General features: G+C 39.6%; 1 protein-coding gene across 1 annotated transcript in view; it reads right to left on the reverse strand.

Annotated features, from left to right (window-relative positions):
- Fras1 (Fraser extracellular matrix complex subunit 1) overlaps positions 1 to 20079 on the reverse strand; it is a 406016-nt gene that overhangs the window by 247066 nt on the left and 138871 nt on the right. Inside the window, exons 3-4 of the mRNA XM_010628378.1 lie at positions 11524 to 11631; positions 3466 to 3558 (exon numbers count right to left, since the gene is read on the reverse strand). Of these exons, the coding sequence (XP_010626680.1) occupies positions 3466 to 3558; positions 11524 to 11631 (201 nt within the window). The remainder of the gene's footprint in view (positions 1 to 3465; positions 3559 to 11523; positions 11632 to 20079) is intronic.

Consider the following 20079-nt stretch of genomic DNA (forward strand, 5'->3'; position numbering starts at 1 on the left):
GGTGAAGGGAGGGCAGGGGTATGGGGAAAAAATGAGAACCAAGACCTGTCATGTAAAGGTACAAGATCCCAATGATGAATGTAACTGCACTGTATATCTAAAATGGACCAATAAACTCAATTAAAAATAAATAAAATGTGAATCACTAATATTTCTTTGAAAAGTCAAATTTGAAGATTGTATGAGACAACTTGAACTATTTTTCTTTAAATTGGGACTACTGCTGAATAGCTAGACATTTCTGTTTATTAAAATAAGAGCTTGTTTTTGTTACTACTAAAAACCAATGACTATTATTTCTAAAACATGTGTAATCACACTACCTTTCAGAGAGAGACCAGAAAAATAGACCATAATAACAACCTGTAAATCACCAGGGATCTTCAGCTGCACAAGGAGAGGGCTATGTTAGCCAATGGCATCAGTACCCACGTGCTCTATGATCACATGAATCTACTGCCTCACCAAGGAGATATAAAACTAGGCAATAGATTCTCCCCTCCAGTAAGACTAATACAAAACATCCAGTAGTGAGACTTCACTGCTTGACGCCAAATCCACAGACACAGCTCCAGAGGGGGATCTGAAGCATGCAGCATTATGGAACTGAATTATTCCCTCACTGCTCAAAGGGATGAGTCACAGAAGTTTGCCTCATTTTTATCTCCTAGTCCTATTCCCAAAGAGTGGCACCTCCATTCCTGGAGTACTCTTAGGACTGATAATGAATGCAAAGCACTCAGCCTAGAGATCAAGGGGTTCAGCATAGGCAAGCTTTATTTATCCATATATAAATGACTGCATAATGTTCTGCATACTCATTTGCAAAAGCATTATTTGTATTAAACATTGTGGCAGCAAAGAGAGCTTTGTTAAATCAAAGAATAACAGATTCACAAAGCAACACTCCCCAAGACCCAGGCTAGCTGTACCATCTTAACCTCATTTGTACCCTTTTGAAAGCAGGAGATTTTGACAGTGGGCAAAAGCAAATACTGCAGAGAATATGTTAAGATATATTCTTCTGCATAGCCAACTAATAGGTTTGGGCTGTTAGCATAAGCTCAGAAGAAAGATAAGGTCATAAAGCATTTGCCAGGCTTCTGATACAACAACAACAACAAATAATAATAATAATAATAATGATGATGATGATGATGATGATGATAATTTTTCTTCATATAATTTGTTCCTGTTATAAAGTTATAAATTCTGAACACTAAATATCTGGGAATGTTCCATGAATACAACTATGTTCTCTATATTGAGAAGAACAAGGCTGCATACTTCAATATTAATTTCATCCCTTGCACACATGAATTAGTTCTCCTCTTAGCCTACAGACGGGCAGAGCGAGGGTCCTGTCCTGCTCTACACAATGGCTCGCCACAGCAGGGCCATTGCCATTGCCTTGGTTTCCCAGTGAATCTTCAGTGTCTTCCAGGCTTGATATTTCTGGATGTTAGGATTAAATTGGTAAAGAGCAAAAGAAAGAGGGTTAATGATCCTTTTGCTGTCTTTTCATGAGCTGAGTTATAGAAAGAAGGACAGGAGGCAAAAGAGCACTCAGACAACTCTTCAGAAAAACACATCTGAAGCTTGTCTCTCTGGCTGGTTGGCAAAGCCGGCACAGACCCAAAAGTGAGGTTTGGCAAAGACAGCATGGAGAAGGTCCTAAGGAAATAGTTTCCCCAAGAACTGACTGTAATAAATCTACAAAACACTCCCCAAAGGCTCATAGGCTTTTCTTCTCGGGGTGTAGGAAAGATCCTGAGATGAATCTTATGTTTGCTTGTTTGTTTGGGACAGGGCCTTACTACGTAGTTTAGGCTGGTCTTGAATTCACTCTGCGCTTTGATCTCCTGACAATCCTCCTGCCTCAGTCTCCCGTGTGCCAGGATCACAGGTAGGCCCCACCACATCCAGTTGAGGTGTGTCCTGACTGAAGGGCCACCAGAGTTACTTCAGTTGAGTCCCCTCTGGCTACACACCCAATCTATCCTTCAAGCCTCTGCCAAGTCTGTCTGTAGGACCAAACTTCCTCTTCAGCACTTCCCACCCGCAGTCCCCACCACAGCGGGCAGCTTCACAGCTGCAAGAGATGGGAGGACTCTCCCCAGCCTGCCTTGTTGGGTAGGAGCCAGAGGCTGGAAAGAGGGTGAATGCTGTTGGGGGTGGGATGCACCCTAGAAATTGCTTCTCAAGCTGAAAGGGCAAAAAATGAAAAGGCTGCAAAATTCAAGAGAAAAACCTAGCAAAGTAAAGGAAAAGACAGGAGTCAGGCCAAACCAGAAAAGTTCTCAAAGCACTAAAGAAAATGAATATTAGGAAGGAACTGATAAGAACCTGGGAACATGAGGATGGGAAGGAAGGGCAGGAAGACAATGACCGTAAGAATTTTAACTTAAGGTTAAGATGAGAAGACTTGGTCTCACCTCAGAACAATTAATCTCCAGCTGTACTGGAAGAGGCAGACCACCGGAGGTTTATCCTCAAAGCTAGAGTTGTCAAAATTCAGCCTTTTCCTCAGTTTTACCAAGTATGAGAAATATAATTATATTTTCGGAGAGAATAAATGTTAAAAGTGCATATGAGAAAAACAACACATGGATCTGTTTTTACTCAGTGTAGAGCTTGCTTCCTTGCTTGACAGATTAATGCAGAAGAGGGGGAAGTGCAAGGCAGGAAACAAAAAGGACCACCCAACGGGGTCTTTCTGAACACTTCCAGAAAAAGCAGGAGACAAAGGGATTTCTAACAAACCCATGGACATCTGTGGTCTTACAAATCCCCAGGTCAATGGCCAACATGCCTTTAAGATGAAGACATGGAAAAGGTGCAGAAAGGGTTACCTAGATTGTGCATCAATGCTTATTGAGCATCTAGTGCCAAGCACCAGGTTAGATAAGAGTCTGCTAAACATCCCGTGGTGCACAGAGCAGCCTACAGGGTCCACAGTACTGAAATGCAGAAACTCCGTCCTAATAGAAAGAGCCTCAACTAAAATCAAAAGACCAAGGCTCTAGGCCAGTTTAGACCACTGATTAGTAATACAACCCTGGCAAGTACCTTACCCTCTTTGCAATTAAAACAACAATTTTTTAATCCTTAACATGGGAGTATTATTACCTCTCTCCTCATAAGCTCTGGGTTGTTTATAACGATCAAATGAAAACCTATATGTAGTGCTCCAAAGGAAGGGGGTACTTCCATCACTCAATACCACAACTTCTTCCACATAAACAATCTCAGACTATGCTTTAGACAAACAGAAATTCAATCCACAAATATTTATGTAGGAACTATGGAATAAATAAGACAGCTTTCATCTTACTCAAGGAACATAAATGCGCATACTTAGAGCCAAGAAAAAATGTCTCTCATTCACTCAAGCTTAACCTCCAGCTGTCTCCCCTTTATGATCTACAGAAAAAACAACACTGGGTCACAAAATACAGCACTTACCTCATGGATTTTCTCTTCATGGTGACAAGATCCAGGGGTCCTTGACACACACTCTGGGCAGCACTGGTTGGCAGCTATTTGCAGCACTTCTCCCTGGGCATGGAAGCACAGCTCAGTGAAAGCAGCAACAGCAAACACACAGCCACAAGGCTCGTCACACCCCCAGTGTCTCAGTCACTCAATCCCACGCGTTTCCACAGGTGACGATGACAACAGGCAGGATAAAGTGAACAAACTAACATAAAGGATTCTGTCAAGAGAAACTTCCACGAAAGTAACCTCCTTGAAAACAAAAATGTCTACATCTTTTCACATGTAATGAAGTGAAAAATTATTTTCACTAGAAATGCTCCCTGGAAGAGAAGCAGTCAGGGCTAGAGAAGAACTTCATTTCCTGAAGGGCATCGTTTCCCTCTGTTGGGAAGGGGAAGGAGATACTGGTGTGAGGGGATGGACGCAAAGTGGGCGGGTGAGTGGGCATTCCATCTGTCTTGGGGAGGCCTAATGCAGCCAGCCCCACGGAGGTGAGGGTCTGCAGGCTCACAGCTACCTAGGAAGCAGAGTGGACAGAGTTTTGACAGGAACTAGCATTGCTGTGCAGGTTTCATACAGATGTACTGTTGGGGGCTGGGCAAAATTCCTCGGCTCCAAAAAAGATCTAAGGTGTTTTTCAAGGCTCCTATAATTGCAACTACATTTCTGATATCATCAAGAACAGGATATTACTCAATTTACTAGAAAGTTGTCACATGTTATCTAACAATCCATTGGCCACTGTGAAGAATCCATCTAAGGGGCTGGGGTGTACCTTGGTGGTAGAGCACTTGCTTGCCATGCACAAGCCCCTGTGTTTGGACACTGGAAGAGGCAATATAAAGAGCAGAAGGCTGTCTTTGGGGCCCAGTGGTTCCCTTCTTAGGTCCTCCTAGGGTTTCTGCAAGTCTAGAGATGTGGCAGAACTGGTAATGAGTGATTGTGATTCCTGCATTAGCCAATAAGTTTTGAATCATCCACAGGATAAAAGTCTGAAAGAATTCAGCCAGTAGAGTGGAAAATAAAAATTATATATGTATATTAACGCTATCTTTGTTACTTTGGTTTCTTCCATTTAAAGAAAAGTTACGCTGCCAAGAGAATTCTGGGTTCATGTAATGATATCCACAAAAGTAGATGGGAAACAAAGCTAACATTTTATGAATATATCAAAATATATTCATAAAATATAGATAATTATATAGTATTTATAAATATAAATGTATCAATAACAGTAAAATAGAACAGGTAAATATATCAGTAACAGTAATCAGCAAATTCTTATTTGCTTGAAAAAGAAAATTTATATGATGTGGGATTTTAAAAAATTGCCAATTCTATGCACCATTGATGGCTTTTCAGAAAAATACCCTCTGAACTCAAGAAACTACACTTTAATTTCCTCTAGGACAGCAATAGAAACTATATTAGCATAATTTCCACTAAGGATCCATGCAGATAGGATGAGATAAGTCAGTTGTTTACATCTAACATGGAAGCAGGGAGCAAGGCAGAAAGGTAGAGTGGAAACCATCAAAGAGCATTTTATGCTCCCAAATTAGTGTTTTTTAACTGGTTTCTTTATTTTGACCTTACATAACAACTAATTTTATGATTTGGTCCTCATGAAACTCATTTCAGAAATATAATTTTCTTTATTTATGAGAGGCAGTGGGGACCAGGGAAAGGATGGTCACTAACTGGTCTATCTGCTGAACAGGACACGACAGGGATGGGCTAGTAGAGGAGCAGAGCTGTTGCCAGTGGCTGCTTGGGCGAAAAGAAGCAGGGACTTCTTGCCACCTAACCTGTAGCCCAGCACTGCCTGGGTGGCTATGCACTGCAAAGCACACAGACCTACTGGGCCCCACTGGGGAGTTCTGGAAAGCACCGGCATGGATGAGAGGTATCAAAGAATATTGGCAGGGAGCTGGGCAAGATGACTTGCTTAGGTTCTAGAAGAACCAACTAACAATAATAATGATGATAATCTGATTGTAGTTAAGCAAATATTGAGGGCTTAGAATAGCTAACTGCTTAGATGTTAGTCTCTCCTCTCCACAGGACACACAGTCCAAGACTCCCAGTGGGTACCTGAAACTGGAGATAGTATCAAACCTCATGCACACTGTTTGTCCTTCTGGTAAAATTTCATTTATAAATTGGGCACAGTAAGAGATTAACAATAATAGCTAATAAGATAGAACAGTTAACACACTATCATAAAATTTATGTAAATGTGGTTTATCTCTCTCTCTCAAAATACCTTACTGTACTATAGATCTTAGGAACCTCAGTACATGAATTTTCTTCCTTTTCATATTAAGTTCACAACTTTCACCTTTTCATGTAAATGGAGTACTTTATGGGTGTTCCTCAGCATATCTGGATAGCCAGCTTCCCTCCTCTTGTGCTTTGTGGTGTCTATGCAGTGAGACGAGTGTTACGTGAAGACAAGTCCTGCCCTCCCAAGGCAGTCAGTCTGGTAAACAGGTGAGTAGTGGGCAGGAGGCACATGCAAAATGGGTGCACTGGACAAAGGGGTGGTAAATCCTGGGTAGGATGTAGCAGAATGGTACAAGATTTTATTATACTACTCGCAATATCATATAATTTAAAATGTATGAATTATTTACTTCTGGAATTTTCCAGTTAGTGCTTTTGGGCTGTAGTTGACAAAATAAAACAGTGGTAAGAGTGAACTATGTACTACGTACATATATGTATGTGTGATATAGATGTGTTGGGATCCATTCTACATTATTTGGGCGGAAAACATTTCACAATTAAATTGTGATAAGGGATGACTGAAGGCTCAATAGTTCAGCGATGCTGTAATGCTCAAGGGCAAGATTACACCAGCTGAAGACATCCTAGGTCTTGGAGAACCAAGTAGAAAGGTTTCATCTGGGGAGCGATAAACTCCTTATTAGGTTAACTCATCCCACCTACTGTTGTAAGAACGTTTTGCTCATTTCACCATCCTAATGGATTTAAGCTTCTCATCAATTTAAGATCCACATCAGCATAAAATCCTTATTGTCATAGGATTATCACCACCCTCCCAAGTCATCTGATACTTCCTCTGATTAAAAGATCCTTGTCAATTTAGGATTATCGCCACCCTCTGAGTCATCTGATATTCCCTATGAACCCAGTAAATAGTGGCAAGCTTGGAGTGCCTTTGTCTTTGCCGCCCAGTGCAGCACTGATCAGGCCCGAAACTCAGCTCTTCTCTAAGTCTCATTTCCCGTCTTTATTCTTTATTTTGTCTTGTGCTGTTGTGGCTCACAGGACACCCAAACACACTGCAGGGATTCCGGTAATGTCCCCTTTCCCTGTTCCCTACATATATATATCTATAAGTTGTCTGTACACAACTTATAGTTTTGTTCTTACAATTCTACCAGGTAAATACCATTTGCTGATCATTAGCTCATATTCACCCACTAAAGACTTGGCACCTAGAGCTCACTTTGTTTTTTATCTTCTGTCTAAGCATCATTCTGGACAACTTTAGTGTCCATGAAAGTGACTGTCTCCATTCTACTCTTATACATTCTTGACCACCTCAATTCAAGCAATCCTCAACTACACTCCTCTTGAGATCCCTAGCCATGGTCAGCCTTGGGACCTATCCACACTCTACCTGCTCCTTAAAGTCCTGTGTCTGTTCCTGAATCATTCAGCCCTAGTTAGTCTGTTTCCTATTGGCACTAGCCTTCACACACACACACACACACACACACACACACACACACCACTTCCCACATCTCTGTTTATACTTCTCATTAGCTTGGTAAAATTTCAGTCCTGCATCTCCCTGATAGTTTACCTCATTTTATTTTGTACTTAACTGGTGGATACTGCTAAGAAAATCATTCCATCACATATCTTGGTACTCATATAGGTTCACAATCTCTCCTGCTCCTCTGGGTCCTCAACACCATCCATGATGCTTTCCCTGACCTTGGTCAGTCCCTTTGTTCCCTCAGTGACAGCGCCTCACAGCCACTCGACTCTTTTCACTCCTGACTGAATCTCAAAGTCTTCCCCAAGAAAGCTCACTAGGTATGAACTATACCAGTATCTTCTCCCCCTTTTTTTTTACCCACAAATCTAACTCTATGTCTCTGTCCAGCCATGGCTCTGTCTTTCCATTCCTAGGGAATGGTTTTCCACTCTCAACCCCAGCCCCATTTCACACTCTGCACCCCACCCTCTGTTCTCCTTTACAAACTTCCCTTTCTGACTCATTTATTCTCTCTATTCTTCTGATCTTCAAACTCTCATACCTCCAACTTCTCTTTCTCTCTAGTCTGGCACATTCCCCTTTCCTTTCTAAGGTGATCATGTCTCTCTCATTGAATAACAAAAAGTAAAAACCTCTTTCTCCTACTTTTGTTATTCTATGAAGACTGAACACGTGCTTTCTGAGTTCCATACGCTTTGGTATTTGATGGGCTGCAACATGAAGAAAACAAGATTCCTGCTCTCACAGAGCTAAAGGACTAGAGGAAGAGACAGACAGGTAGACAGGCATTTCCCGTGAGGTTGGAGGAGTATGAGAAGGACAGTCACACAGTGCCTCAGCAGCCACAGTAGGGCTCAGTGTCTATGGATAGTGAGGACCCAAGAAACTTCACAGGCTTGCTGCTGTTTGCCAGAAGTCCCCCTTTTCCACCCTCTATTCTTTGAAAGAGAAGCCATGTCTTAGCCTTTCTTTCCTAATTTTCCCACTCACTCCTCAAAGCTCTGAAATATGACTTTGGCATCTTCCATCCACTGAACTCAAACCTACATCTTGCCAAACTCCTGAAAACCCTCTAGTGTCCCAGAGGCATAACTGCTTATCTTTGGCCACTCTTTACCTCTCACCTTTCTGACCAGGTCTTAAAGTTCAATCTGCTCTGTTTAACTCCCCTTAAATGACTGTGTTCCTCAAATTCCACCCTTGTTTCTGTGTGTTTTTCTCACACAATTGCTATGATGAGATCCTTAATTCTAAAGGTCTATACTACTGTCTATATGCTAATGACACATACATTGTATCTTCAACTCTGTCTTCTCTGCATTTAGTCTTATATAACCAGCTGCCTTTTGGACCTGTCCACCTGGCTCTTCTTTTCTATACACTTCAAACTCAAAATGCCACAAACTGAAATCATCATTTCTCCAGGATTGACCACGTTCCTCATATACACCAGCTGGTGACTCATCGAGGCATAAATATGGAAGTCACTTCTCCTTTTTCTTTCTCTCCTCTTCTTACCTTCCCTCAGTTATGCTGATCACCCCCCACGTGGATATTTATAAAACCTGCCTTTTCCTCTTGATGCCTACACACTACCAGTGCTGAAATTCAGGTACTCACCCTCTCATCTAGATTACTCTCACAGCCTCTTCACTGATCTGCTTGTTTCTAATATTTTGCATTATCCTTGAAAAGCCAACAATACCCTTCTAAAAAAAGTCTGGCCATTCTACCATATGCCTGAAACCTTATTTAGTAGTCTATCTCCTTAAAAATAAAATTCTAAGCTCCATCACACAGCCTACAGCCTTCCCTGTCACCTTGAACTTACCAACTCTCTAGCCTCATCTCTCATTCATTCATTTATTCCTTCAGTCAAAAATATTCACTACCTAGCATGTGTCAAGTGTGATTGCATGTGCCGTCATATATGGTGAACAAAGGACAGAATAAACAAGAAATATCAGTAAAAATATATAGTATTTTAGCTTACAGTTAGTGCCAAGAAGAAATTGAAGTATAAAAGTATACAAAGAACATAGTAGGAAGTGCAGAGTTGTAATTTTAAATAAAACAGCATTCTGGGAAGATGTACATACAAAATTAAGCCCTTCACCCCTTACATACACAGGCACATTTCCACCATAAGGCCTTGGCACTATTCTGATCCCACTTAAATTGTTCTTTCTCAACTGTGTGTGTGTGCACACGTGTGTGTGTGTGTGTGTCTGTCTAGGAAACTGCAAAGAGTAATCAAGGGAGGGACAGTAGATATGAATTACAGAGGCACAGTAGTACCGTAAAGACCATTTCAAGGAACTGCTCTGATTAAGAAGGGAAGCCATTAGAAGTCATCAGAGAAGTTTAAGGAGAAAAGCAACTCAATCACTATTTTTCTTTTTCTTTTTGGTACCAGAGATCAAATTTGGGACCTTGCGCTTGCGAGGCAGGTGGTGGAACCACTGAGCTAAATCCCTAGCTCTGCAACTCAATCATTTTTGTGAGGCTCACCCTTGCTGGCTCACCAAGATTAGAGTGAAAAGGTCAAGTACAGAAACACTGAATCCAGTTTAGAGGCTATGATGAGAGTCCAGGCAAAGGATGGCAAACGTGAAACCAGAGGAAGAGCAAGAACTCGCATTTGTGATGTCCTGTGTTAGGAAGGCAGAGCTGGTCAAATGTCCTGGATATACCACATATAGGAGAAAGTGAATTGTCAAAGATGATTTAGATCTTCCAGCCTGAGCAACATGGTGAGTGTATTTACTGAGATGAGAAAACTTAGAAAAACAAGTTAGGAAAAAATGAAATTATGAGTTTGGTACTGAACCAGAACAGAAACCTTATTCTGTAAAAGGCCAGATAGTCTTTTAGCCTTATGAAGTCACACATAGTCTATTACAACTACATAGCTCTATCATCGAAGTACAAAAGCAAAAAATACATAAACAAATCAGTGTGCCTATGTCTCAACAAAACTTTACTTATGGACACTAAACGCTTTCATACAATTTTCACAAAATATTGGTCCCAATGTTTTCCTATTACTTAAAAATCATTCTTACTACCTAGGCCATCCAGAAAAAGTGACAGGTCAGGTCTGCTGACCCATGGCATGAACAGATTTAGCTTTTGCAGGCAAAATTAGGTCACCCAACATATAATGCAGGGCTGCCTCTGTGATCTCATAGGTGTTCATATGATACGGAGGAAAGTAAATCTTCATGGACCTTGCTCCACCACTCAGATGCTGATACGAGTTAGTCAACCAAAGGGCCATTTCTTAGGGATGAACATTTACTCCATAAAATAAGGACCAACAATATATAACAAAATATTAGCAAATTCAAACATTTTTTATTCCCTCTTCTGAGAAAAATATCCATACAGAAACAGAGGAATACCCTGAAAGATATATCTTCACTCCAATGTTAAAAAGGAGGAAAAAAGGACTTTATTAAGCATTCAATGGCAGAAAGTCTCAAGATTAATTCTTGGAAGTGGAAGAAACAACAACAACAATAAACTGTGAAGTCAACAGAATGCTTTTTAAAGAAAATAACAGGTCTTATCTGAGTAGTTACAAACGTTCAAATTTAAAATTTAAGCTTTGAAAATAGATTGACTTTAAAAAGAAGTCAGCGTCTAGAAAGAAGCTGTTCTAACAGAATAGATATATAGTCAGAAAAAATGACATATTTTAACACAGGGGAAAGAAAGTTGTATCATTCATGGACTTGGTCAGACACCAGGTGGATCCTGATCGAGGATCCTGCTTCCCTGGGAGCCCCTGATGACACGTAATACCATCCCAATGGAAACTGGCAAGGCTGTCAGAACATCCTCTGTATGAAGTCAATCCTAACACACAATGGTGTGAAAACCTTGTGATTGATAACAACAACTTTGGCTTCTTTCAGACTCGGGGTAAAATGTATGGGCAGCAGTTTATTAACTGTATAATAATGATGATTGCTTTAAATCTCCAAGCTTCACTTTTCTCACTTGTAAAGTGGGGATAAAGATGTCAGCTCCCCATATTAAGTGAGATAATATTTGTAAAACCTTTAACCAAATGCCTTGCCCGGAATATATGCCCAATAAATGAAAATTAAGATATTCTTAGGATACATTAAAATTCTCTTCTGTGTTTCATAAAGCATCCAATTAGAGATTGGGATAAATGTCAAAAACAAATGATCCAAAAGATACAAGCACCCAACTCTTTGCTGACTTCACTGACATATTTAAGATACCACCGGATACCATACCTTCTCAAAGGCACACCGAGGGTTTCTGCAGACAACAGCTTTGCAGATGACGATATCACCATGGCAACGGCAGTTCTGACACGAATCAGGCTTCCAAATTGTGGCATCCTGCAAAGAAGCATAAACCTCTGAGTTAAAAACTGACTAGCCAAGGCATGCCACACTAAAGAAATCCCAAAGACAGCCCCGCATTCTGAACAACTAAAAGGCAAAGGAAAGTCACAAGCACACCTCCCACAGTAATCACTGGGCACTGATTAAGCCCCTAGAGGCAATAAAAGCAGTGTGATCCATTTCACAACAGTCAACCCACGTAGCTTAAGACAAGGGCATTCGGCACCAAGCTGTCGATATCCAGAGTAAAAGCTATCGATCGGCCCAAAACCTCAGGAGGACACTCCGCTCCTTGGCTTGAAGTCTCTTTTTACTGTTAACTAGTAGAAACCATTGGAGCAGTTTTAAAGGGAGAAGACACTTTGACTACCACTAACCAGCATCCAGAAGCAATATTTGCCACTAGATGCTTTGAGCGCTGCAGATTTCACTTTCTAGACCTCTACAACTACAAACTCCAGCAATCATCAGAGATGGGACAGAGGTAAGTGAATGGTTCTAGTTGTTAAGAGACAGCCACCAAACACATGCTCGTAAAGTGGCTAAACAGGCCCCACTGTGTGCACAAGCATGGACACGTTCCTGAGGCTCTCACATATTATTCTGGATCATGAACATGAGGGAAATAAATAAACACGCACTGAGGGTCCTCTGTCATCACTCAGTAGATTACAAAAGAAAACAATAGTCATGAGCAGAAACGTGATTCAGGGCTCCATTAGGTCTCAGAATTTTTTTTTCCTATCTCTCACCTTCCATCATGCTGAATCCTTATTTGATTTGTGCTCATTTTGAAATGATTTTTAGGCCAAATATCTACACACAGACCTGTTTCTGAAGGTTGCTGTGATGACTTTGAATTGAAGCAGTAACGATACCATAGGCTATGCTGAAACCCATTTTCTCAGAAGTTTCCTAGCCCACATTTCTATTCTCCATGATTTGTAGTAGACTTTTAAACACTGAACCTTTTAAAGATGCTGTCATATTATTCTCTAGGTTAGAGCTAATGTGCAGCTCCTTTTCACCTCAGAAGGGATAAAATGCAGATCCTATAATCTGGCTTTCCTGTGTCTCCCTGTGCTTGCTGAATCTTGCAGTCCTGGGGCTTCCATCCGTCCCTGGCAATGAGGTCCAGCTACTTGACACCCCAGCCTCCTGAGATCTGGCTTATGTCTCACTCTCCTCCTTGGACCGTACTCTTCCCTGACTTCTCCAGAGAGAGTCCACAAACCACTGCTTTTCCTTCCAGGCTTCCTAACCCCTAACCCGACTCAGATGCAGCTCCTCACCATTCCTCTGCCACCCCACATCCTGCACACACTGCTACACCCCGCTATACTCACTTAAATTCCGTTAGCCCTGCCAGACCAGACTTGAGCCCATTCCTTGGCCTGGCATACTGCAGATCCTAAAACTTTATCTCTTTACCTCAGTCAACAAATGGAAGTGCTACTAAATACTTTAGAGGAGAATAAGAGAGGTCTCTAAGCTCTGGACAGAGTCATCAGAACACCAGTATTCAACATGGGCTGGAATGAGCTGGGAAACCTGTTGCTGTTAGCAATAGATGTCCTCACATACAATGGCAAAAACCAAATGGATGGTTAATTTTAGGTGCTAGCTTAGCTAAGCTATGGTACACACTTTTTTGGTCAAACATTATTCTAAATATTGCTGTAAATGTACAGATGGTCTCCATTTTATGATTTTTTGTTTACTTTCTGATGAGGAAAAAGATATACATTCTGTAGAAATAGTACATTAAATATGGATCTTGATCTTTTCCTGGGCTAGCAATATATGGTATGTTACTTCCTTGAGGTGCTGAGCAGGGGCAGCAAGCTACATCTCCTAGTTCGCCACTCAATCATGAGGGTAAACAACTGATGCTCTAGTCTACCATCTGTTATTTTGCTATGATTCTCAGTAGCAAGGTATATTAAATTCATCTTTAACTTATCATTATCATGATGTAAACCCCATCAAAAAAAACAAAGAACATCTGCATTTTATAGATGAGAGTGATATGTACCATCAGCTGACTTTTAAGTAAAGGAGATTACTGTCCATAATCTGGGAGGTTCTCATCTAATCTGCTGGTGGCTTCAATTGCCAAAACTGAATCTCCTCAGAGAAGAGGAAATTCAGACTTGAAGACTATCATGGAAATTCTGCCTGGGTTTCATGCCTGCTGACCTGCTTATAGATTTTTGAATTTGCCACACCTAACAAAATCAATAACGCATAAGCCAATTCCTTAAAACAAATCCCCACCTTGTGTTTTTTTCTGAAGAACCATGAATAATACACCAGCTCTCTTGCAAAAATAAAGTCTTTGTTTTGGATCAAGAAAAGCTAAATTCATAACCTCCTAGGGAATGTGCTTCAAACACAGGGGCCTCACCAAAGTCATTAAGAAATGTAAAATATATCTGAGGTGAGATTACATTCTCAGTGTCTGACCCACAAATTCTGAATCAAAACAAACGAACACCAAAAACTGACGTGGAATATCTCTTTATTATTATAGCACATTCTTCAAAAGTGGCTATTGTTTGACAACTATAGTCTACTCTTAACCCAAGGAGTGATGAAAAGAAGGTGAAAAAAAAAACAAATTTCATTTTCAGGCACAATGCAATACATATTTCCTGCTGATTTTAGGACAGCCATCTCTGGGTTAAATAAAAATGACAATTTCATAAAACTAGCTATCACTCATTGGTCATTTGTCATTCACTGACCATTGTTGGAGCAGGAAGTGCTCGTCATAGGAGCAAGCACAGTACAGGATGAGGGTAGCTTTCCCAACATCTGTCATCATGCAGGAAGGCTGGGGAGAGCAGCGAGAGGTCAATGCTACACCAAATACTTGGCAGCATAACAGCCCCATGAAACTGGCACTACTAATATTATTCCCATTTCACAGATGAGAACAGGAGAAGAGAGACAAAGGAATCTGCACACATTCACAAAGTTTGTACGAGATCAAAAGACTCAGGCTCTGGAGGCAGACTGCCTGGGTTTGAATCTTGGTATTTATTTATTTATTATTTATTATATTTTGTAATTGACTTTTAATAATGAGACTTTAAAAGAAGAAATATACAGAGATCCTCACACAACTTGGGAGTCATTTAGGCAAGAAAATATTTATTATGCAAAAAGCATTAAAAATTAAAAATCTTCAGATTTTGAGAGAATGGTGTTCAAGTCTTTGATACCCATTTGTCCATGAGAAAACAAGTAGCGTGGATCCTTGACTTCTGAACTCAATTCATTCTCCAGGGCTGCTTCTAACTCAAGATGGTCAATTGAAGGCTCAAGCTCTTCTGCATAGCTGTTGAAGCCTTGCTCCTGTATACAGACAGATCTCAGTGCCCTTAGAGAGACATTGGCTCAGGATTTCTCAATTAACCCCATGCAGGAAAGGATGTTGTAATGTTCCTTTCAGAACTCTTTAAGGGTTAAATCTGTATCCGAGACCATCTGGAAGCACAAGCAGCCAGCGTTCAGTTCATAAATCAACATTTTGGTCATCAGTTAAACTAAACTTCTGGTTGTAACCCAAGTTGTTTATATGTCAGGCCGGTCGTAGCTCAAGAGCCCACTGTATTTCAATATAAAGAAAAACAAGTCTGAGTGCTTACCCTTTCTTCCAATGTAATCTTTTGCCTAGCCTTCCTTTTACAACTGCACAGAGCTCACACCACAGTACTTCATCTATACAGCCCCAGTGTTAGCTCAACAAGCCTGGCTTATGCACAGTAAGCCCTCTAGATCCCATTTCACATATCCTGTCTGCTACTCATTATTTCCTGACAGATTTGCACAGTCTTGTACTGAACATTTATACCCACTGTAACTGAGCTTGGGAATTTCAGATATTCAAAGTCAACTATATGTACACAATTCTATTTTATTGCACAGATCAATATATAGCAGGTGATTATATAACCAACCATAAGTGAAGATGAATAGTGTCTAATTAGACAAAAAAGTCAAAATTTATCCCCAATCACAAGAGAAACAAGGAAGACACATAGTTACAGTATAAAGGCTGTGCTTGTGATGCAGTCCTTAGGGATCATATCACACAGAAAGTGTGTTAGAACAGCATTCATGACATTTCTGGTGGCATCAGACATGAAGCATAGGACACAAGACCTGGCCCTGTGCTCATGAGCTGTATCTGTGCCACGTATTTTACAGATGTGAGGATTTCAGAAAATAAGAAGTTGACACCAAATAGCTTCCAGGAGTGTTCTCTGGCCTGTTGCAGAAACGAGACTTGAAGGGAGTTGCAGAAATGAATGGTATGTGGGTTCCTGGCTCCCTCATTCACCTGTGGAACTTGAGCACCTATAGGTACATATAGGAGTGCAGCACAGCACAGGGGACTTCAGGGTCCCACCCTCGCCCTGGGAGTGAACTCCATTGGCCTTCAGCTCTTTGGGGCTTGCTTTTGTCTACACTCCAAGCAGGAGATCGATTTCACCTGTAAAGCACTTTGATGAAAATTTTAGGAAAATGCTTTGGTATTTGCCCTATCAAAGAAGATGTGGCATTTTGAAACAATTATTAATATTTTAATGATTTTAATGCATTCTTAATTTTTTTTACTGTTCTTGAAGACCAAACTACAAATACATCACCAGAGTTGCTTTTGTGTTGTGCTATAGACTTAATTTGGCAAAAAAAAAAAAAAAACAAACATTCAGAACTTGTAGGTAACAGTTTTATCTGAATTTTAAGGCAAAAATGTGTTGTAAGTAAGAGATTCTATTGTTCTTGCCAACAGCACAAACTAGCATAACACTAATTCTTTAAAGGCAAATATGATTGAATAACTGTGTGAAAAGCTTTTGAGTGGGGTCACCATTTATTAATGGCGCATCTGTCCTTGAGTCAAGTGAATGTGTCCTAGATCCCTCACATGTGAAATAAGGATTCTAAAGTAAGGCAGATGCTAAAAGTACTCACCCCTCTGGGCACTGAAAAGAGCACATAAGATGCTGAATTTACAGATATATGAACAGTATCTGGTGCTTACTAAGAGGCTGTTAAATGTAATTCATTTTTTCTAGAAATGCTTCCTTTTATGCTATAAGAACTCAGAAATATCTTTTAAACATTTCCTTTTCTCACAGTGAATAGGGTCCCATAAGTACCTTGATTTTCCCATCTTCTCACTCTAGTCTACATAAGTAAAATCCAAGAATGTGAAATTATTACTAAATTGGGACCCTAGCACTCAAAAGGATCCAGAATACTGTAGCAAAAGGGAAGAATGAATCTGTAGGGTTGAGGTTTTAAGACTATGTGTATAACTAGAAAATTCTGTCTCACTAAACTAGCAGAAGCACAATCCCTGTCTTCCTTTAATTTACATCTAGATGGCCACAGCAGGCCACATGCGTCCGCTTAGCTTGGGCTTTTGCTAAGGTGCCAGCTGCCATCATTCTCTCTACATGCAACATTCTTCCATCAGACTCCATGTTCTTCTTTGCTCTCAATTATTTTCAGAGTAACCCCTAAATCTCAAATGATCTGTAATTATTTTTAGTAGCCCTCAAACATTAGACTTAGCTTATTGAACTCTGAAAATAGGACCTTCTAGGAAGCCAGAGTAAATTTTTCACTTTCATTCAAAAAATCGTAACTTTTCCTGATGTAAATTCAAATTTTAAATGTATTCACACCTAGGAAGATGTCCTGAATCTGTTTATGTATCTGGTTTCCCAGCAGACCATGACTAGTCCAGAAAGGTGATCTCACATCATTGCTCTTTGTAGACCCCTCCATGTAGCCAGTTCCTGAATGTTGGCTGAATTAATGAATGGATAACCCTGAGAAATCTCATGGAAATATCTGCCCATCAGAATTCAGTATGCTGACTAGGCTGTGACACTCCAAAGAACGATGTTTGACTAGTGTCACACAAAATCCCCACGATATCAAATGTTATTACTTCCCTGCTGTCTAACTATGTTTGAAGAAAAATTCTCTTCATAAGCACTGGACCTGATAAAAGAACTTCCTTATATTAATGTCCTCATAGTGGTAAATAATTTATAGTTAACTTTAAATAAAATGAGCCTTTGCCCAGCCCTGGATAGATGACCATATATTTTTCAGGTTTAAAACTTTATGAATCAATTTCTATGGTCTCATAAAATTGCTTTATGAAGGTAGGAATACTAGAGTTCCTTAATAGCTAAAACTTTGGATAAAGCCATAAAATCCAAAGAAATAACATTGTAAAGTAAGTTTTACAGATTTTCCATGTTACTACTACAATTCTACTGCTTTATAATCTTCTCCGCCAATCTAACACACTCTGCAAAGAGACATTCTTAAAATATTTTTTCACTAGAATATAGATTTAAAGAGCAGATTATGACAAATTTTTAAAGCAACAAAATATGTTCTGCTTAAAGAGTTTTATTATTTTTAATAATACATGAATAAAATGTTCTTGTAGGGCATATAATACCTCCATCCTCAAACACTTTAAAGTAGTAACAAGGTATTTTAGATTTTTTTATTTACTTGGTTCAGTATTTATTGAACATTTGATTAGTGCTAAAAATAAACACAAGTTATATCCTTCATCAATACTCAAATTTGGGGGGGAGTTATTTATATTTTTAGAGCAGTATATCAACTATCATTATAAATTTTCTTTCATCTGAATGGTGTAATAATCCTACTTTAAATATTAATTCATCTTATTTTTAAATTCTCTTTACTTTTTAGTCTAAAAATAAGAAAGAAGAAATGAAACTCCCCAAAACTGTGCTTTCAAATTACAGAACAATATGTAGAATATAATTCTTTTTATAACAAAAATATATTTATAAAGAAAGAAATCCAGTAAACAAAGGATGGTGTGGGTACGAGGTGATTTATTTTTTCCCCTTTATCCTTATCTGCATTTTCTAACTATTCAGCAACAAAAATATACAAGTTTTAAAGGTAATTTTTGAATATAAGAAGAATAAAATATGTGTATACTTTTTAAATTAATTGCCAAACAAAAGGCCCAAATAGAATCTGGGCTTTGGAGTTGAACTAAGCCTATATGTGTGTGTAGTAGTGTCGGAGGGAGTGTAAAACCATTTACCAAATACATAACAGTGGACTATTTACCTAAACTTCTTGACCTATGCTCAAATTTTCCTGTACTCAGTAAATTTTTGAAAATTACTTTTATTCGCTACTTTTCCTTCAAAGCAGTGAAACAGACATAATACTCAACTGGGGCTCATGTCTTTGTTTCTGCAGCCTCACTTTCCTGACAAGTCTGGTTTTCAAGAAAGATAATCCATAAAAAAGGGTTCTTTCACCCAGCTCCAGTTTGGGCACAGAAATAATGGTCCTTGTTTGTCAAGGAACCATAAAAAAGGAATCAATAACTTTCATAAGGTTATTTTAGAGTTCAATTCCTTTTCCAAGTGCCCTTCCTCAGACAGCCTAGATAAACAATACCTTTTTCAGTTGGTCTCATTTTAAAGCTTACAGAAAGCTCCTCAGTCAACCCCAAATAAAATGGAGGAGAGGGCATTTGCTGTCAAGATATGAGATCTTGTATTTATATTGCATTCTCTCCTTTGAGGAAGAGTAAATGCAAATTAATGCCAAAAAAAAAAAAAAAAAAAACAGCCACTGCCCGTTTGGGACCTTTTCCAAAGGTTGCTCTACGTCATATCCACTTAACAGACCTTATTTTGCACACCAAGGACCTAAGTAATTTCCTGTGTTAGCATGCTTAAGTAACTAGCTTGTACCTGATCTCCTCCAGCTATCTTGAAATGATAAACCTGAAGGCATCTGCTGTAAGAAACAACACCAAGAATCAGAGATGAAAAGATAGGTGCTTTTTATATAACTGAAAATGTCTTTGCTCAAGAGACCCTGGACAACTCTTCTCACACCAAAAGGAAAGGAAAGGGAAGGGAAGGCAAAGGAGCAAACTACCTCCAAGTGAGAGTCCATCCCAAGTTCTTCACAAGCTCATGACCCTACAATTCCTTTCAGCATCCTGTGGACAAGGTTCTATAACCCTCATTTTATTTATTTTGGTAGTGGGGATTGAACTTGGGACCTTGTGCTTGCGAGGCAGGGGGCGGAACCACTGAGCTAAATCCCCAGCCCTATAGCCCTCATTTTATTTTATTTTTTTTACTTATTTTTAAATTGAGTTTATTGGTACATTTTAGGTATACAGTACAGTTACATTCATTATTGGGATCTTGTGCCTTTACATGACAGGTCTTGGTTCTCATTTTTTCCCCTTATCCCTGCCCTTTCTTCACCCCCCTCTCCCCTCTCTGTTTACAAACACTTTATTTCCATTTTTTCATTTTCTCATATATTTTCTTTTCCCTTATTCCCTTTTCCCTACCCTTCCCACTTTCCTTACACCTTTAGCCCTTT

The sequence above is a fragment of the Fukomys damarensis genome, unplaced genomic scaffold, assembly GCF_012274545.1.
Source record: "Fukomys damarensis isolate Sample0158 unplaced genomic scaffold, DMR_v1.0_HiC HiC_scaffold_32, whole genome shotgun sequence".
Lineage (NCBI taxonomy): Eukaryota > Metazoa > Chordata > Mammalia > Rodentia > Bathyergidae > Fukomys > Fukomys damarensis.